Source organism: Lethenteron reissneri, chromosome 63 (assembly GCF_015708825.2).
Source record: "Lethenteron reissneri isolate LAM-NWPU_2019-01 chromosome 63, ASM1570882v1, whole genome shotgun sequence".
Lineage (NCBI taxonomy): Eukaryota > Metazoa > Chordata > Hyperoartia > Petromyzontiformes > Petromyzontidae > Lethenteron > Lethenteron reissneri.
In genome coordinates, this window is record NC_083841.1 from 2,490,146 (window position 1) to 2,511,287 (window position 21,142).

General features: G+C 57.7%; 2 protein-coding genes and 1 non-coding gene across 4 annotated transcripts; all 3 read left to right on the forward strand.

Moving 5' to 3' along the window:
* The first annotated feature begins 2,989 nt into the window (after window positions 1–2,989).
* Window positions 2,990–6,828, forward strand: LOC133358705 (cdc42 effector protein 4-like). Of its 2 annotated transcripts, none has more exons than XM_061577140.1 (2): window positions 2,990–3,117; window positions 5,515–6,828. In XM_061577140.1, exon 2 carries the CDS (start codon window positions 5,517–5,519, stop codon window positions 6,735–6,737), a length of 1,221 nt encoding a protein of 406 aa, XP_061433124.1. In that variant the 5' UTR covers window positions 2,990–3,117; window positions 5,515–5,516; the 3' UTR covers window positions 6,738–6,828. The 2 variants fall into 2 exon arrangements, with proteins under 2 accessions (XP_061433124.1, XP_061433123.1); XM_061577139.1 differs by lacking the exon at window positions 2,990–3,117 and adding an exon at window positions 3,489–3,557.
* An 8,926-nt stretch (window positions 6,829–15,754) lies between these two features.
* On the forward strand, window positions 15,755–20,941 carry RPL38 (ribosomal protein L38). The gene is made up of 5 exons (XM_061577196.1): window positions 15,755–15,820; window positions 18,431–18,468; window positions 18,670–18,730; window positions 19,983–20,105; window positions 20,843–20,941. Exons 2-5 carry the CDS (start codon window positions 18,466–18,468, stop codon window positions 20,866–20,868), a joined length of 213 nt encoding a protein of 70 aa, XP_061433180.1. The 5' UTR covers window positions 15,755–15,820; window positions 18,431–18,465; the 3' UTR covers window positions 20,869–20,941.
* Window positions 19,287–19,419, forward strand: LOC133358871 (small nucleolar RNA SNORA3/SNORA45 family). Its single transcript, XR_009757136.1, has one exon. It is a non-coding gene; the product is annotated as a small nucleolar RNA SNORA3/SNORA45 family (small nucleolar RNA).
* Window positions 20,942–21,142: the final 201 nt, after the last annotated feature.

The window sequence follows — 21,142 nt, forward strand, 5'->3', positions numbered from 1 at the left end:
TCTCGTGTCCACGTCTCCCTGTCTCCACGTGTCCCCATCTCCCATCGTGTCCCGTGTCCCCGTGTACCCATCGTGTCCCCATCTCCCCATTGTCTCCACGTGTCCCCGTGTCCCCATCTCCCCATCGTGTCCCCGTCTCCCTGTCTCCACGTGTCCACATCTCCCCATCGTGTCTCGTGTCCCCGTGTACCCATCGTGTCCCCATCTCCCCATTGCCTCCACGTGTCCCCGTGTCCCCATTTCCCCGTCGTGTCGCTGTGTCCTCGTCTCCCCGTGTCCCAATCTCCCCATTGTCTCCACGTGTCCCCATCTCTGTGTCTCCACAATCTCCACATGCCGCTATGACGAAATGTCCGTCTCCTCGTCTCCACGTGATCCCGTGTCCACGTGTCCCTGTCTCTCCGTGTCCCCGTCTGCTCGTGTCTCCACGTGTTTGGAGATTGGGGTTGGAGTCAGGGTTGGGGGTTCGGACTAGGGCACGGGTTGGAGTTGGGGTTAGCCGAGGGATACGGCTCGGGCTAAGTCGGGGTTCTGTTCGTGATATGGTTGAGGTTGGGTGTGAGGGATGGTGTTAGGATTGGGGGTTAGGGATTAGGCTTTGGTTAGGTTAGAGTTGGGGACAGTGCTGGATGAATCGAGTGCGGGCCGGCAGCAGATGATGTTAAAAGGGGCTCTAACATTAAAAAACACGCAAATATTAAAATACACATTTTTAACTTGCATAGTAAAGTAATTGTATTTTTTAATTTGCTACACAGCCAGATAATAGCACAAATCGCTAACCTTAAACACCGAGTCGTTCGTAAAAGTTGAAGGCGGTATAGTACTATAGTAATAGAGCAAGTGCAGAATCACTGAACAGGAATCGATAGCTTGAAAGCATTTAGCGCGGGGCCCTTGAAAGTGCGGGGCCCGTAGCTACTACACGTGTAGCTACTACACGCGTAGCTACTACACGCGCAGCTACTACACATGTAGTAGCTACTACACATGTAGTAGCTACTACACATGTAGCGACTACACACATGTAACTACTACTTATGTAGCTACTACACATGCAGCTACTACACATGCAGCTACTTGTGCTACGAGGATAATCCGGCACTGGACGTGGGGATCGGGCTGAGGTTATTGTTGAGGTTGTGGTGAGTGATGGTGTTAGGATTGGCGGTCGGGATGAGGATGGAATCAGGGTTTACGGAGTCCTACTTCACTGAGGCCGATCTTGACACCGCTGGTACCAGTCATCGGCTAGTCCACTCAGCTCCACGTCCTCCTGTACCACATCACTCAATCTCTTCTCTAGCCCGTGCCGTGCCCGTTTAGCCCCCTCGATCCGGCCGAACAAAAGCTGTTTAGGCATGCGGTGGCTGGGCATGCGGGCATGACCCAGCCAACGCAGCCTTGCCTGCCGGAGGAGCTCACCGATTGGACTTTGTCCAGACATTTCAAAGATTTGTGAGCTCCTCACACAACCCAGCCTGGTTAAACCCAGGATGGATCATAGGCAGGCCAGCCTAAGACACAGACACACTGACACACAGACACAGACAGACACACACACACAGACACACACACACACAGACACCCCTACTAACATACAGACACACACACACAGACACACACAGACAGACACACACACAGACACTCCTACTAACACAGACACACACACACAGACACACACACAGACACCCCTATTAACACACAGACAAACACAGACACACACACACACCCCTACTAACACACACCCCTACTAACACACAGACACACACAGACACACACCCCTACTAACACACACACACCCCTACTAACACACATACACACACAGACACACACACACGTACACCCCAAAGAACACACAGACACACACACAGACACCCCTACTAACACACAGACACACACATACAGACACACACACAGACACACACACACACAGTCACACACACACAGACAGACACCCTATTAACACAGCCCACACACAGACACACACACAGACACACACACCCCTACTGACACACAGCTCACTCACACACACAGACACAATGACACACACACACCCCTACTAACACACAGACACACACACAGACACACACACAGCCACACAGACACCCCTACTAACACACACACACAGACACACACCCCTACTAACACACACACACACACACCCCTACTAACACACACACACACCCCTACTAACACACACGGGCTCGCTATCTCACTCCGCGTGGGGCCGGTGAGGGTTGACTGCCGATAAGAGGGGTGATGAGGGGTGGTCTGGCGATGATGGTGATGGGGGCTGGTACAGGGTGATGGGGGGGGGTGATGGGGTGGTGATGGGGGCTGGTACAGGGTGATGGGGTGGTGATGGGGGGGGGTGATGGGGGTGGTACAGGGTGATGGGGGGGTGATGGGGGGTGATGGGGGGGTGATGGGGGTGGTACAGGGTGATGGGGTGATGGGGTGGTGATGGGGGGGGGTGATGGGGGGGGGTGATGGGGGTGGTACAGGGTGATGGGGTGGTGATGGGGGGGGGGTGATGGGGGCTGGTACAGGGTGATGGGGTGGTGATGGGGGTGGTACAGGGTGATGGGGTGGTGATAGGGGGGGGTGATGGGGGTGGTACAGGGTGATGGGGGGGTGATGGGGGTGGTACAGGGTGATGGGGGGGTGATGGGGGTGGTACAGGGTGATAGGGGGGTGATGGGGGTGGTACAGGGTGATTGGGGGGGTGATGGGGGGGTGATGGGGGGGTGATGGGGGGGGGGGGGTGATGGGGGTGGTACAGGGTGATGGGGAGGGGGGGGTGATGGGGGCTAGTACAGGGTGATGGGGGGTGATGGAGGGGGGGTGATGGGGGGGTGATGAGGGCTGGTACAGGGTGATGGGGGGGGGGTGATGGAGGGGGGCTGATGGGGGGGGGGTGATGGATGGAGGGGGGGGGTGATGGATGGAGGGGGGGTGATGGGAGTTCCCTAATCAATGAGACGGCCTGGTGACGTCACGCCGGTCCCTCTCTCTCGCCCCGCGGAGCCTCCAGCAGAGAGAGAGAGAGAGGCGAGGAGCGGCAGCGCGGAGCGGAGAGAGAGAGCGGCAGACGAGGAGGCGGAGAAGATGATGGTGCGTGTGGGAGACGAGGTGGGGGGGGAGACGAGGTGGGAGGGGAGACGAGGTGGGGGGGGGGGAGACGAGGTGGGGGGGGGGAGACGAGGTGGGGGGGGGGGGAGACGAGGTGGGAGGGGGGGAGACGAGGTGGGGTTGATGGTGGGAGACGGAGGAGAGAGTGGGAGGCGAGGGGGGGGAGACAAGGGGGGTGATGGTGAGGGACGAGGTGGGGGGTGATGGTGGGATACGAGGTGGGGGGTGGGGTGGGAGACGAGGGGGGGGGGGTGAGACCAGGGGGTGATGGTGGGAGACGAGGTGGGGGGGGGGGGAGACGGAGGAGAGAGAGGGAGGCGAGGGGGGGGAGACGGGGGTGTGAGATGAGAGATGAGAGAGATGAGAGATGAGAGAGAACGCGGAGAGAGATGAGCGAGATGAGAGAGATGAGCGAGATGAGGGTGAGCAGGGAGAGGAGACAGCGGGAGACGGGGGGGGGGGGGGATGGTGGCCGGTGAGGGATGAGAGATGGAGAGCCGTGGTACAGGGGGCGGGGTGGGGTGGGAGATTAGAGAGACAGGGGGGGGGGTGTGAGATGAGAGAGAGGGGGGGGGGGAGATGAGAGAGAGGGGGTGGGAGATGAGAGAGACAGGGGGGGGAGATGAGAGAGAGGGGGTGGTGTGGGAGATGAGAGAGAGGGGGTGGTGTGGGAGATGAGAGAGAGGGGGGGGGGGAGATGAGAGAGAGGGGGTGGTGTGGGAGATGAGAGAGAGGGGGGGGGGGGATGAGAGAGAGGGGGTGGTGTGGGAGATGAGAGAGAGAGGGGGGGGGAGATGAGAGAGAGGGGGTGGTGTGGGAAATGAGAGAGAGGGGGGGGGGAGATGAGAGAGAGGGGGTGGTGTGGGAGATGAGAGAGAGAGGGGGGGGGGGAGATGAGAGAGAGGGGGGTGGTGTGGGAGATGAGAGAGAGGGGGGGGGGAGATGAGAGAGAGGGGGTGGTGTGGGAGATGAGAGACAGGGGGGGGGGAGATGAGAGAGAGGGGGTGGTGTGGGAGATGAGAGAGACAGGGGGGGGGAGATGAGAGAGAGGGGGTGGTGTGGGAGATGAGAGAGAGGGGGGGGGGAGATGAGAGAGAGGGGGTGGTGTGGGAGATGAGAGAGACAGGGGGGGGGAGATGAGAGAGAGGGGGTGGTGTGGGAGATGAGAGAGAGGGGGGGGGGGGAGATGAGAGAGAGGGGGTGGTGTGGGAGATGAGAGAGAGGGGGGGGGAGATGAGAGAGAGGGGGGTGGTGTGGGAGATGAGAGAGACAGGGGGGGGGGAGATGAGAGAGAGGGGGTGGTGTGGGAGATGAGAGAGACAGGGGGGGGGGGGAGATGAGAGACAGGGGGTGGTGTGGGAGATGAGAGAGAGGGGGGGGGGAGATGAGAGAGAGGGGGTGTGAGATGAGAGAGACAGGGGGGGTGGGAGATGAGAGAGGGGGGGGTGGGAGATGAGAGAGAGGGGGGGGGTGGGAGATAAGAGAGAGGGGGGGGTGGGAGATGAGAGAGGGGGGGTGGGAGATGAGAGAGGGGGGGGGGGGGGTGGGAGATAAGAGAGAGGGGGGGGGGTGGGAGATGAGAGAGACAGGGGGGGGGAGATGAGAGAGACAGGGGGGGGGGGAGATGAGAGAGACAGGGGGGGTGGGAGATAAGAGAGAGGGGGGGGGTGGGAGATGAGAGAGGGGGGGTGGGAGATGAGAGAGGGGGGGGGTGGGAGATAAGAGAGAGGGGGGGTGGGAGATGAGAGAGACAGGGGGGGAGGTGTGGTGGGAGATGAGAGAAAGGGGGGGTGGGAGATGAGAGAGAGAGGGGGGGGAGATGTGTTGATGGACCCGGCTGAGGAGGGAATTAGAGAAGACGCGAGGCAGGGATGAGAAGGGAGATGAGAGGGAGTGGGAGAGTGGGAGGAGGGACAGGGAGACACGGGAGGGGAGTGGGGGGACAGGGAGACAGTGAGACATGGGGGGAGTGGGGGACAGGGAGACACGGGAGGGGAGTGGGGGGACAGGGAGACAGTGAGACATGGGGGGAGTGGGGGACAGGGAGACACGGGAGGGGAGTGGGGGACAGGGAGACACGGGAGGGGAGTGGGGGGACAGGGAGACAGTGAGACATGGGGGGAGTGGGGGACAGGGAGACACGGGAGGGGAGTGGGGGGACAGGGAGACAGTGAGACATGGGGGGAGTGGGGGACAGGGAGACACGGGAGGGGAGTGGGGGGACAGTGTGACAGGGGGGGTGGGTGGGGGACAGGGAGACAGTGAGACATGGGGGAGTGGGGGACAGGGAGACGGGGGGGGGGCAGTGTGACACGGGGGGGATGATCCTGACCACCCCCCCCTTGTGGACCCCTCTGCCCCCCCCCCCCCCCCCCCCAGTGATGCCCCTGCTGCGTCAGCTCCTCCCGGGGTCCCCGTCGCGGCGTCACGGCTCGCGCGGGGAGCTGCGCGCCGAGATGATCAGCGCGCCGCTGCGCGACTTCAGGCACACCATGCACGTGGGCCGTGGCGGGGCCGCGTTCGGAGACACCGCGTTCCTCAGCGGTGGCACCACCGCCACCGCCACCGCCGCCACCGCCACCACCTCCTCGCCACCGACACCACCGCCGGCCTCGCGCCGCCCGTCCCCGCACAACCTGCTGCTGCTGTTGCCATGGGGTAGGGTGCGGAGGAGCAACTCCGGGCAGCAGCAGCAGCAGCAGCAGCAGCAGCAGCTGCAGCAGGGAGGGCAGCTGGGTGAGATTCCTCCGGCCGGGCAGTCGCCCATCATCAAGAACGCGCTGTCGCTGCCCGCGCTCACGGGGCCCAGGTTCACTCTGGGCAGCTCGGGGTCTCGGAGCGCCACGGCGACCCCGGTGCGCGTGACCCCTGCTGCTGGGGGTCAGGCGAGGGGACCCCCAAAAGAAGATGAGGAGGATGGAGATGAGGAGGAGGAGGAGGTGGATGGACCCGGCGGCCTGGGATCTCCCTCCGCCCGCCGGCGCGCCGCCTTCCCGCACACGGACTCGGTGTTGTCGTTCCACGTGGACCTGGGGCCCTCCATGCTGGGCGATGTCCTCGGCGTGATGGACGTGGTGGATGAGGCCCAGGGCGGAGCGGGCCCAGCGCGGAGCTCCGTGCTGGAGCCACCGCCGCCGCCGCATGGTGCGGAAGATCTGGCGGATGGTGATGATGTTGATGATGGTGATGGGGATGTTGATGGGGTGTTAGACGGGGCAGAGACTCGCGGGGCAGCGGAAAGGGCAGGGCCCAAGGGAGGGCAGTCGAGACTCGGGGGCAGTCACGAAGGAGGGCAGGAAAGGGCAGTCGCTGCTCCAGGGGAAGCCGTGAGTGTGGGGGCAGTGGCAGGGGCAGGGCAGGAGACACTGCAAGGGGCAGCCGAGAAGGTTGATACAGAGAACGGAGAGCGGGCAGCAGACAGGGCAGGTGATGGGTCGAGCGAGGGGGCAGTGGCAGGGCAGGATGTGAGAGAGGGGGCAGGGCAGGAGGAGACATTGGAAGGGGCAGGGCAGGAGACGAGGGATGGGGCAATGCTCGGGGCGCTGGGAAGTGAAGGGCAGGAGAGCTCGCAAGGGGCAGCAGGAAGGGCAGGGCAGGGGTAGGACCCCCGCTGCAGACGTCGCGCCGTGTAAACACCGCTGTCGCGACCCGTGTCGCGACCCCCCAGAGATGAGGAGGATGGAGATGAGGTGGAGGGAGGGGAGGAGGTGGGGGGGGGGAGGTGAAGGGAGGAGGTGGAAGAGGAGGTGAGAGGGGAGGAGGTGGGGGGGAGGTGGGGGGGGGGTGGTGGGGGAGGTGAGGAGGTGGGGGGGGGAGGTGAAGGGAGGAGGTGGAGGAGGAGGTGAGAGGGGAGGAGGTGGGGGGGAGGTGGGGGGGAGGAGGTGGGGGGACGGGAGGAGGTGGGGGGGGGAGGTGAAGGGAGGAGGTGGGGGGGAGGTGGGGGGGAGGTGGTGGGGGGAGGTGAGGAGGTGGGGGGGTGCTGCGATCAGGAATGTGATGGAGGTTATCTCTCGGCGTGAGACCGGCAAATAGACACCCCCCCCCCACGTGCTGTCTCGGCGTGTCTCCGTGTGTGTGTGCACGTGTCTGTGTATATGTGTGTGTGTATATGTGTGTGAACACGTGTGTGTGTGTGTGTACACGTGTCTGTGTGTGTGCACGTGTGGGGAGTGGGAGTGCAGCGGTCAGCGCGCTGCGCTGCGAACCCGGCGACCCGAGTTCGATTCCTGCTCACGGCCAACCCCGGTGACGATTATCTGAACCGGTCATGAGCCTCCCCTAGGTCGACTCAGCCTCAAACGAGTACCTGGCGCAGTGTGCGGTAAACATCGCCACTGGGGAGACAAAGGCGGCCGGGCGTGGTGCTGGCCACCCACCCCCTCGTGTGCCGTGCCGGCCTTCATAGGTGCTCGCTAACAGCACTTGCCCCTGCAGTCTGTTACAGGCTACACGGGGGATCTTTGTCTCCGTGTGTGTCTCCGTGTGTGTCCTCTGTGTGTCCCTGTGTGTGTCCCCGTGTGTGTGTCCGTGTCCCCGTGTGTGTGTCCGTGTGTGTCCGTGTGTGTCTCCGTGTGTGTCCTCTGTGTGTCCCTGTGTGTGTCCCCGTGTGTGTGTCCGTGTCCCCGTGTGTGTGTCCGTGTCCCCGTGTGTGTTCCCGTGTGTGTCCCCGTGTGTGTCTCTGTGTGAGTCTCTGTGTGTGTCTCCGTGTGTCTCTGTGTGTGTCCCCGTGTGTCTTTCCGTGTGAGTCTCTGTGTGTGTCCCCGTGTGTGTCCCCGTGTGTGTGTCCGTGTGTGTCTCTGTGTGTGTCCTCTGTGTGTGTCTATGTGTGTGTCCCCGTGTGTGTCCCCGTGTGTGTCTCTGTGTGTGTCTCTGTGTGTGTCCCCGTGTGTGTCTCTGTGTGAGTCTCTGTGTGTGTCTCCGTGTGTCTCTGTGTGTGTCCCCGTGTGTCTCTCCGTGTGAGTCTCCACGTCTTTATACCTCATCATTCACGTCCCCTCCCCGCGGAGATGGAGCGAGTTGGGTGGATCGTGGTTCCATTTGTTTTCCCAAGGAGCGGTGGCGATTAATCTGCATCTCCACCCCCTCAGGTCGACTCAGCCATAAATGAGGACAGGGACTCCTCTATTCACTAACGAGTTGGGTTCCAGAAGTCTGTTCGTAAGTCGATTTGTTCGTAAGTGAAACTTTATATCTTGTGAATCTTAACGTGTTATCCTGCATGTACACTACACACGGGGAGTGGCTTTAAAAGTTGTACAATCTCCTGGTTCTTCACGTTCTGCAGATGTATATGCCACTGGTTCTTCACGTTCTGCAGATGTAGATGCCACTGGTTCTTCACGTTCTGCAGATGTAGATGCCATTGGTTCTTCACGTTCTGTAGATGTAGATGCCACTGGTTCTTCGTGTTCTGCAGATGTAGATGCCACTGGTTCTTCGTGTTCTGCAGATGTAGGTGCCACTGGTTCTTCACGTTCTGCAGATGTAGATGCCACTGGTTCTTCACGTTCTGCAGATGGAGATGCCACTGGTTCTTCACGTTCTGCAGATGTAGATGCCACTGGTTCTTCACGTTCTGCAGATGTAGATGCCACTGGTTCTTCAAGTTCTGCAGATGTAGATGCCACTGTTTCTTCACGTTCTGCAGATGTAGGTGCCACTGGTTCTTTACGTTCTGTAGATGTAGATGCCACTGGTTCTTCACGTTCTGTAGATGTAAATGCCACTGGTTCTTCACGTTCTGTAGATATAGATGCCACTGGTTCTTCACGTTCTGCAGATGTAGATGCCACTGGTTCTTCACGTTCTGTAGATGTAGATGCCACTGGTTCTTCGCGTTCTGTAGATGTAGATGCCACTGGTTATTCAAGTTCTGTAGATGTAGATGCCACTGGTTCTTCACGTTCTGCAGATGTAGATGCCACTGATTCTTCACGTTCTGCAGATGTAAATGCCACTGGTTCTTCACGTTCTGTAGATGTAGATGCCACTGGTTTTTCACGTTCTGCAGATGTAGATGCCACTGATTCTTCACGTTCTGCAGATGTAAATGCCACTGGTTCTTTACGTTCTGCAGATGTAGATGCCACTGGTTCTTTACGTTCTGCAGATGTAGATGCCACTGGTTCTTCACGTTCTGCAGATGTAGATGCCACCGGTTCTTCACGTTCTGCAGATGTAGATGCCACTGGTTCTTCACGTTCTGTAGATGTAAATGCCACTGGTTCTTCACGTTCTGTAGATGTAGATGCCACTGGTTCTTCAAGTTCCACAGATGTAGATACCACTGGTTCTGCATGTTCTGTAGATGTAGATGCCACTGGTTCTTCACGTTCTGTAGATGTAGATGCCACGTTCTGCAGATGTCGATGCTACTGGTTCTTCAAGTTCCACAGATGTAGATGCCACTGGTTCTTCACGTTCTGTAGATGTAGATGCCACTGGTTCTTCACGTTCTGTAGATGTAGATGCCACTGGTTCTTCACGTTCTGTAGATGTAGATGCCACTGGTTCTTCACGTTCTGCAGATGTAGATGCCACTGGCTCTTCACGTTCTGTAGATGTAGATGCCGCTGGTTCTTCACGTTCTGCAGATGGAGAAGCCACTGATTCTTCACGTTCTGCAGATGTAGATGCCACTGGCTCTTCACGTTCTGTAGATGTAGATGCCGCTGGTTCTTCACGTTCTGCAGATGGAGAAGCCACTGATTCTTCACGTTCTGCAGATGTAGATGCCACTGGTTCTTCACGTTCTGTAGATTCGATGCCACTGGTTCTTCATGTGGCATCTACATGACGTACGGGACAGCTTTGTTCGTATCTCTGAAAGTTTGTGAGTCGAATGTTCATAAGCAGAGGAATCCCTTCTCCTGGTGCGGTGTGTGAACGTCAGCCCCCATGGAGAGACAAAGACGGCCGCGCTCCTCCGCTCGTGAGTGTGCCGTTGACCCCTTCACAGGGGCACGGTGACCCCACGCACTCACGGTCCCCCAACAGCCTTGCGTGGGATACACGCGGTGGGGTCTTTGTAACATTCACATCTCAGCGTCGTGAGAAATGGCAGTAGCCTTCATCCAGCAGTGGAATGATCATGGCTACTGATGATGATGATGATCATCATGGCTACTGAGGATGATGATGATGATGATCATGGCTACTGAGGATGATGATGATGATCATGGCTACTGAGGATGATGATGATGATCATGGCTACTGATGATGATGCTGATCATGGCTACTGATGATGATCATGGCTACTGAAGATGATGATGATGATCATGGCTACTGAGGATGATGATGATGATGATCATGGCTACTGATGATGATGATCATGGCTACTGACGATGATGATGATGATGATTTTTGTAAAGTGACTTTTGTTTTTGTATCGACGCGCTCCGTGTTGGTGCCGTGTTGGTCGTGCCACGTGAACACAGCCGTGAATCTCAGAGGACCCCCTCGCTCATCGCTACCCTATCACCCATGGCAACCCACTCGCCCATAGCAACCCCATCACCCATAGCAGCCCCCCCCCGCCCATCGCTACCCCCTCGCCCATAGCAACCCCCCCCCTCGCTCATCGCTACCCCATCACCCATGGCAACCCACTCGCCCATAGCAACCCCATCACCCATAGCAACCCCCCCCCCCCGCCCATTGCTACCCCCTCGCCCATCGCAACCCCATCACCCACGGCAACCCCCTCGCCCATGGCAACCCCCTCACCCATCGCTACCCCCTCGCCCATAGCAACCCCCTCGCCCATGGCAACCCCCTCGCCCATAGCAACCCCCTCACCCATGGCAACCCCCTCGCCCATGGCAACCCCCTCGCCCATAGCAACCCCTTCACCATTGGCAACCCCCTCGCCCATAGCAACCCCCTCACCCATAGCAACCCCCTCGCCCATGACAACCCCCTCGCCCATAGCAACCCCCTCGCCCATGGCAACCCCCTCGCCCATAGCAACCCCTTCACCCATGGCAACCCCCTCACCCATAGCAACCCCCTCACCCATAGCAACCCCTTCGCCCATGGCAACCCCCTCGCCCATGGCAACCCCATCACCCATGGCAACCCCCTCGCTATGGCAACCCCCTCGCCCATGGCAACCCCCTCGCCCATGGCAACCCCCTCACCCATGGCAACCCCCTCGCCCATAGCAACCCCCTCACCCATGGCAACCCCCTCGCCCATGGCAACCTCATCACCCATAGCAACCCCCTCGCCCACAATTACCCCTCGCCCGCGACTACCCCCTCAGCTGTTTTAAATAAAGGTCTCCAACTTCCACTCTCTCTCTCACAGACTCAATTCCTCAACCATTAAGGTCACGTGCAGTAGATTACATCCTTTGGCTGCCACTGCTGCATCATTCTTGGGAGCTACGGTGGCTAGGAGATGTTAACTACCTCGCCTGGTGTACAGGAGGTCGTGGGTTCGATCCCGACCCTGACGCCTGTTGCTGTATATTTGGAGTTTGCGTGCCTCTCTCCGTGGCGAGATGTTGACTACCTCGCCTGGTACACAGGAGGTCGTGGGTTCGATCCTGATCCTGACGCCTGCTGCTGTATATCTGGAGTTTGCGTGTCTCTCTCCGTGTTGAGATGTTAACTACCTCGCCTGGTATGCAGGAGGTCGTGGGTTCTATCCCGACCCTGACGCCTGCTGCTGCTGCTGTATATTTGGAGTTTGCGTGTCTCTCTCTCTCCCGGTGATCGCGTAGATTTTTCTCCAGGTCCTCCGTTTTTTTTTACCTTCACATTTAGAATCGATTTCACCACGCGTTTAGAGTGATTTGCTTGCTGCTATAAAAGTCCACCTGATGATGATGATGATAAAGCCACGACGTTGAGCTGTCATTTGTGACGGCCAGGCCGCCTAAATAATCATAGTTTAGTTTTATTATGAAATTAATCACCACTCCTTCCATCAGTTATGCCTCGTTCCAGCCCGTGACGTCTTCTGCCCGAGGTTTTTCCCACCAACAGAGGAGATGGGGCGATGGAAATCAACTCGTGGTTGCTGCTGCCCGGATCGTTAACCCCGCAGGATCGCCAGAGGTGGCAACGGATTGGGGAGAGAAGCCCTCATCCTGCAGTGGATTGACCATGGCTGGTGGTGGTGGTGATGATGAAGTTTACACCATTGGAACCTCCTTTGCCAGTAGCAAAATATGATAATTGGTTTTTTACCCTTTTATCTGGCAACAAAACTGACACCTTTTTTTTACCAGATGACGCCAAAAGGCGCACAACTCAAAGACAATGCACCATCAGAGTATGAGAGCTCGGGGTAATAATTTACACCATTGGAACCTCCTTTGCCAGTAGCAAAATATGATCATTGGTTTTTTACCCTTTTATCTGGCAACAAAACTGACACCTTTTTTGCAACTACTTTGTAAAAAAGGTTGTTGCCAGATAAAAGGGTAAAAAAAACAATTATCGATGATGAGGTTGCTAAACGATCAACTATTTAAAGCGAAGTGGCTTCATCATCATCGTCATGTAGACATTTACATCAGCAGCCAGACACTTTACATTCGTGATGTTCATTCTAAATGTGGAGGTAAAAATTGGAGGACCCGGAGAAAAATCCACGCCATCGGGAGAGGGGCGTGTCACTACCCCCCACCACCACGAGGGGCGTGTCACTACCCCCCACCAGCACGAGGGGCGTGTCACTACCCCCCACCACCACGAGGGGCGTGTCACTACCCCCCACCACCACGAGGGGCGTGTCACTACCCCCCACCACCACAAGGGGCGTGTCACTACCCCCCACCACCACGAGGGGCGTGTCACTACCCCCCACTACCACGAGGGGCGTGTCACTACCCCCACCACCACGAGGGGCGTGTCACTACCCCCCACCACCACGAGGGGGTGTGTCACTACCCCCCACCACCACGAGGGGCGTGTCACTACCCCCCACCACCACGAGGGGGCGTGTCACTACCCCCACCACCACGAGGGGCGTGTCACTACCCCCCACCACCACGAGGGGGCGTGTCACTACCCCCCACCACCACGAGGGACGTGTCACTACCCCCCACCACCACGAGGGGGCGTGTCACTACCCCCCACCACCACGAGGGGGCGTGTCACTACCCCCCACCACCACGAGGGGCGTGTCACTACCCCCCACCACCACGTCACTACCCCCCACCACCACGTCACTACCCCCCACCACCACAAGGGGCGTGTCACTACCCCCCACCACCACGAGGGGCGTGTCACTACCCCCCACCACCACGTCACTACCCCCCACCACCACGTCACTACCCCCCACCACCACAAGGGGCGTGTCACTACCCCCCACCACCACAAGGGGCGTGTCACTACCCCCCACCACCACGTCACTACCCCCCACCACCACAAGGGGCGTGTCACTACCCCCACCACCACAAGGGGCGTGTCACTACCCCCCACCACCACGTCACTACCCCCCACCACCACGTCACTACCCCCCACCACCACAAGGGGCGTGTCACTACCCCCCACCACCACAAGGGGCGTGTCACTACCCCCCACCACCACGTCACTACCCCCCACCACCACGTCACTACCCCCCACCACCACGTCACTACCCCCCACCACCACGTCACTACCCCCCACCACCACGTCACTACCCCCCACCACCACGAGGGGCGTGTCACTACCCCCCACCACCACAAGGGGCGTGTCACTACCCCCCACCACCACAAGAGGGCGTGTCACTACCCCCCACCACCACGAGGGGCGTGTCACTACCCCCCACCACCACGTCACTACCCCCCACCACCACGTCACTACCCCCCACCACCACGAGGGGCGTGTCACTACCCCCCACCACCACGTCACTACCCCCCACCACCACGAGGGGGTGTGTCACTACCCCCCACCACCACGAGGGGCGTGTCATTACCCCCCCCCCCACCACGTCACTACCCCCCACCACCACAAGAGGGCGTGTCACTACCCTCCACCACCACGTCACTACCCCCCCCCACCACCACGTCACTACCCCCCACCACCACAAGGGGTCGTGTCACTACCCCCCACCATCACGTCACTACCCCCCCCACCACCACGTCACTACCCCCCACCACCACAAGGGGTCGTGTCACTACCCCCCACCACCACGTCACTACCCCCCCCCCACCATCACGTCACTACCCCCCACCACCACAAGAGGGCGTGTCACTACCCCCCACCACCACGTCACTACCCCCCCCCCCCACCACAAGAGGGCGTGTCACTACCCCCCACCACCACGTCACTACCCCCCCCACCATCACGTCACTACCCCCCACCACCACAAGAGGGCGTGTCACTACCCCCTACGACCACTCCGCTCAGGGTGGCACCGTTGTTGTCACATAGTCACTTTAAGATGTTTTCTTGTTCATGTTTTTGTTTTTTGTTTGTTGCGGTTGCACCCGATTCAAGAGCCGAATGGCTCACAGGGCTATACCTAATACATGAACTTGAACAACCACGATGTCCAAATCGTCGTCACCAACATCACCACCACCACCATCCAATACCAACACCCCGGCCATTCGCCACGAAGTGACGGTGACGTCGCCACGGCGCCTGTGCCAGGCTAGGTGCACTTTGAGGCTGCCACGTGGATTGTCGAAGGCTCGCTGACAGGAGAAGGTCACGTGGTACAGACCCAGCAGGTGCCATGGGTTGGTTGACTGAGATGACCGGTAGATGCACCACCAGCTGTACCCCCCTACTGTGCCAGGCTAGGTGCAGGAGGTCTCGGGACAGACCCAGCAGGTGCCATGGGTTGGCTGAGATGACCGACAGACGCACTACCAGCTGTACCCCCCCTACTGTGCCAGGCTAGGTGCAGGAGGTCTCGGGACAGACCCAGCAGGTGCCATGGGTTGGCTGAGATGACCTACAGATGCATCACCAGCTGTACCCCCTACTGTGCCAGGCTAGGTGCAGGAGGTCTCGGGACAGACCCAGCAGGTGCCATGGGTTGGCTGAGATGACCTACAGATGCATCACCAGCTGTACCCCCTACTGTGCCAGGCTAGGTGCAGGAGGTCTCGGGACAGACCCAGCAGGTGCCATGGGTTGGCTGAGATGACCGGTAGATGCACCACCAGCTGTACCCCCCTACTGTGCCAACCATCATCACAACCATCATCACCATCAACAACATCGTAACCACAACCACCATCATCACCAACACCATAAATATTATCACCAACACCACCATCATCATGAGAACCATCACCATCATTATAACCATCATCATCACCACCACCACCATCATCGCCACCATCACCACCATCACCATCATCTTCAACTTCACCAAAAACATCATCATCAACACCACAATTACATGCGTTTTTTTAAGTTAAACAAGCACAGCAGTGGATAGAACATGGATCACGATGCCACGGGGCGGGGGGGGAGCGGGAGGGATCATCCAACGTCGCGATTTAATGTATACCTACATGACTTTACCGAAAGAACCAACGAGTAGACTATAATTTACAATTACATTTTTACACACTGACAAAAAAAACAATCGCGTTTCGTAAATATCAATCAACGCGTCCGCGCGCGCTCGCCGTAGCGCCGGTTCGTCCCCCCCCCCGCCCCCCCTATATAAGGGGGATTGTGGGTAGCCGCTGCCTTTTCCGGCGAGGAGCAAGAGGGAGGAAGTTGCGGCCTAGGTGAGGAGGCACGCGGCCCCAGCGGAGAGGCGCCGCGTCGCTTCGCAATCCGCATCCATCCGACACCGCCCGCGTCGCGAATCGTCGCGATAACCGAGTCGGTGTCTCGCGGAGAACCCGGGCTCGGTCGTGCCGCGTAAATTGCGGCCCGGCGCGCGTGTGAGTGGTGATGATGGTTAGTTTTGGGGCTACTGACTACGTGGTGTGTGTGTGGTGGTGATGGTGAGTGTTGGGGCTACTGACTACGTGTGTGGGGGTGATGGTGAGTGTTGGGGCTACTCACTACGTTGTGTGAGTGGGGGTGATGGTTAGTTTTGGGGCTACTGACTACGTGGTGTGTGAGTGGTGGTGATGGTGAGTGTTGGGGCTACTGACTACGTGTGTGGGGGTGATGGTGAGTGTTGGGGCTACTCACTACGTTGTGTGAGTGGGGGTGATGGTTAGTTTTGGGGCTACTGACTACGTGGTGTGTGAGTGGTGGTGATGGTGAGTGTTGGGGCTACTGACTACGTGTGTGGGGGTGATGGTGAGTGTTGGGGCTACTCACTACGTTGTGTGAGTGGGGGTGATGGTTAGTTTTGGGGCTACTGACTACGTGGTGTGTGAGTGGTGGTGATGGTGAGTGTTGGGGCTACTGACTACGTTGTGTGAGTGGTGGTGATGGTGAGTGTTGGGGCTACTCACTACGGTGTGTGTGTGGTGGTGATGGTGAGTGTTGGGGCTACTCACTACGGTGTGAGTGGTGGTGCTGGTTAGTGTTTGAGCTACTCACTACGTGATGTGTGTGGTGGTGATGGTGAGTGTTGGAGCTACTCACTACGTGGTGTGTGTGGGGGTGATGGTGAGTGTTGGGGCTACTGACTACGGTGTGTGTGTGGGGGAGCTGGTGAGTGTTGGGCCTACTCACTACGGTGTGAGTGGTGGTGATGGTGAGTGTTGGGGCTACTCACTACGTGGTGTGAGTGGTGGTGATGGTGAGTGTTGGGTCTACTCACTACGGTGTGTGTCTGTGTGTGGTGATGGTGAGTGTTGGGGCTACGCACTACGTTGTGTGTGTGTGGGTCCTGGTGAGTGTTGGGTCTACTCACTACGGTGTGTGTCTGTGTGTGGTCGTTCTCGATTGTAGTTTGCGTGCTGGCTTCGTTTCGTCGCTCCGTCTCTTCCACGGAGCCGCGTTCCCTCTGGAACGCGGCTCCGTGATTTTTACTGCCGCTCCGTCTTTTGAACGTCACGTAAACAGAACGTAATTACAACCGGTATCATCAGGCGGACAGACAGATTTGGTTTATTTTACTCGGCAAGGCCTCCCCCCCCCCCCCCACTGGGCTATATGGCTCTCTTTCAGAAGCGACCAGTCCATCACAAGTGATACAACTCCAACGAAGTGGCTTATCGTGTAAACATTTACAGTAGCAAACAAATCATTGTAAGTGCATGCTTCTAAATGTGGAATGGGAGGGGGGAGACCGTAGAAATTCACGCAATCACAGGGAGAGAGACGCAGACTCCAAATATACAGCAGGTGGCAGGGTCTGGCTCGAACCCACGACTTACTGCATACCAGGCGAGGTAGTCAACATCTCGTATAGCCATAACGTGTCTGAACCAAGTCACTTTGGGTTTACACCATTGGAACCTCATTTGCCAGATTAAAAAATCTGATAATTGGTTTTTTACCCTTTTATCTGGCAACAAAACTGACACCTTTTTTAGGGGGTTCCAATGGTGTAAATGCTTCACCCCGAGCTCTCATACTCTGGTGTATTGTCCTTTGAGTTGTGCGCCTTTTGGCGTCATCTGGTCCAACACCATGTGAGGCTAGGCTCTTAAGAAAAGCTGTCTCGGGTGTGGACCAATCAACTTCAAGGACAGTGCATACATTATCAGAGTTGTGTTTGTGAATTATCTTGAACTCCAATCTGCTCCGTCCGTTCATCACGCGTGACCTTCCGCGTCTGACGTGGCGGCCTAAGAATCGGAATATTTATCCTGGAGGAATTCGATGATCTATAAAGCTTTTTCCCACAGATGTCCAGCAGCAGGCGGCAAAACGTCATTGTCCTGTCGTATGCTATTTCATAACATAAACAGGATACAATTTTGTTATTTTAGCTTTGTAAGCCATTCCCCGCCATGCTGTACTGTATTTCTAGGCTCGTGTTGTCTTCGGTCCACGCAGTAGACTGCCCAACGTGATTCAAATGAACCCCCCCCCCCACACACGTGACTTGCCCTTATGGGGCCTCCCCCTTGGGGGAAGAAGGGTTGTTGCCGTGTGTGTGGGGGTTGTGTGAGGAGTGGTGGCACAGCGGTTGATGCGCACACACACACTGCCCAACTACAAACCCAGCAAGCCAAACCCTTCTTGTGTTCCAACTCCCGGCCACAGCTGACTTTACATCAATTGGTGTATAACCCGAGCCCGGTTCTACACCTCCTAGATCGACTCGGCCCTAAATGAGTCTCTGCCGCGTTGTGCGCACAATCACCGCTGGGGATACGAAGGGCGGTGGGGGGGGGGGGGGCTCGCCCTGCGGGCAACGCTTGAGGCGGTAGGCCGTGCGGCTAACGTGGCATCTTTGCTGTGTCCCCATGTGTGTGCGTGTGCAGCTTGATCCAAGCGGCAACAGAAGAAGTGCACAGCCATGGTGAGATGGGGAATCCGCTTGGCACGTGACAGAGTTCACGACGCACACATCACGCACCGCACGCGCGCACCGTGTCGTGCAGGCTATTGGTGGTGTGTGAGATGTGGCGTGTGGCCTGCGATGGTCGTGTGAGTTGTGGCCGAGTGCGCTGTGGTGAATGGGTGGGTGATCGCCGCCTGTGCCGCGTCTTGTGCTCCACAGCCTCGCCAAATTGAGGAGATCAAGGAGTTCCTCCTCAAGGCACGGAGAAAGGATGCCAAATGTGAGCCACTGCACCGCATCACGCTGGACTACCAGCACCACACCTCAACATACCACTACCAGCACTACACCACAACACACCACCGCCAGCACCACACCTCAACACCAATACCAGCAGCCACAACACACCATTCCACTACCAGGTCTACACTTTGCTGCCAGCACTACACCACAACACACCACTACACATCAACACACCACTACCAGCACCACAACACACCACTACCAGCACCACACCTCAACACCACTGCCAGCACCACAACACACCACTACCAGCACCACACCTCAACACACCACTACCAGCACCACACCTCAACACCACTGCCAGCACCACAACACACCATTCCACTACCAGGTCTACACCACTTCGCTGCCAGCACTACACCACAACACACCACTACACATCAACACACCACTACCAGCACTACACATCAACACACCATTCCACTGCCAGCACGACACCACAACACCCCTCTACACCTCAGCTCACTCCACCAGTGGAGTTTATCTGCAATCCCAATGTGTTTCGACTGTCTTGCGATGTGTTCCCGTGGTTGGGCGAGGCTTAGAGTCTTGTGCTGGTGTGCACCGTCGCCAGCACATGCTATTGCGCTCGCAGATTAACCCGGCTTGCCTTATTCACTGGGCCGCTCTCACGTGATCGGCCCGGTCACCTGGCTTGCTACATGCGTGTGCTCGGGTTTTACATGTGAAGGACGTTGTGATGGGGGTGTGTGTGTGGGGAGCAAGTTGGCAATGTAGGGGGGCACAGGTGGTGCATCTGCCAGTCATCTCGGTCAACCCATGCCACCTGGGTCTGTCCCGTGACCTGCCAGCGGGCGTTCGACACTTTGCGTGCCCTTGAAATGCACACAGCCTGGCACGAGCGCCGTGGTGACGTCACCGCCACCGAGTAGCCGATGTCGGTTGTTGTTGGTGGAGGAGTGGTAGTGCAGTGGGCTGGCGCACTGCGCTGCAGAGCCAGAGAGCCGAGTTCGATTCCCGTCCATGACCAACACCGGTGACTTATTATCCAAACTGGTCCCGGGGTCTTTCCTAGATGGACCCCGGCCTCAAATGTGTACCCGGTGCGAGGTGTGTGAACGTCGCCACTGGGGCGACAAAGCCGGTCGGGAGTAGGGCTGGCTGGCGCAACCACGGCTTCCGTGGGCCGTGCCGGCCTTAGCGGCACTTGCCCCCCAAGCTGTGAGAGCAGGTGGATGTGTTAACGCGCTCGCCCTCCCGTGTCTCAGCCGTGAAGATCAAGAAGAACAAAGAAAACTACAAGTTCAAGCTGCGCTGCTCACGCTTCCTCTACACCCTGGTGATCATGGACCAGGAGAAGGCCGACAAGATCAAGCAGTCACTCCCACCGGGTACGCACGCTCGCCCCCCCACCACCGGACAGTACTCACGGCACTCGCTCACGAGTACTGCACGCACTGGATTAGTCGTACTGCACGCACCGGAGTACACTTTACACAATTACTAGTCACACGCGAGAGCACTCGCTGCACACATTGACGAGTACACTACACACTGAGTACTCTCACAACACACACGTGCTATCGTTCTCTACTCCTGGGTACTAAACCTACTAACTGCGGTACACACTGCTCACTAGAGTACACTTAATACGACTCTGCACCCGCGCTAAAGTACTGTGGTACTCACACAATTCACACCACACACTTTAACGTGAGTACTTCAACCACGCACGATACAAACTACACACTCTTAGTACTTTCACTAGCAATCACACCACTCGCACTTATCGCACTTGCACTACAGGAAGACCAAGATCCCTTAGCCTATTGGGGCAAGTGCTGTTAGCGAGCACTTATGAAGGCATGGGATGGGTATCTCCCGAGTGGCCATGTTTACACACCGCACCAGGTACTCATTTGAGGCCGAGTCGGCCGAGAGGAGGCCCAGGACCGGTTCAGATAATGGTTGCTGGTGTCGGTCGTGAGCGGGAATCGAACTCAGGTCGCCGGGGTTTGTAGCGCAGCGCTACAATAGCGCTCGCTCCCCACACATGCATGTGAACACTCGCCGTTAAACTCGTGTCTCTGTGCTGACCTCCCTCTCCATGCCGTCGCGTGTGTTTCAGGTCTGGAGGTGAAGGAGCTCAAGTAGCAACAGCAGCCGCTGCTGCTGATGTCGCTGTCCTTCTGTTCGTTATTCAAATAAAATCCCACCGTGAGAAAGACCTCTGGTTTCGGGCCTGCTGTGGGCGAGTGCGGTACTGGCTCTGTGGTTACGTGCGGAGTGAAAGAAGTTCTATGTGTGATAATTGGTTTTTTACCCTTCTGTCTGGCAACAAAAATGACACATTTTTTACAACTTTAAGGGCAGTGCATACATTATCAGAGTTATGTTTTTTGTTTGCATTATGACTGCAGGTATTGTG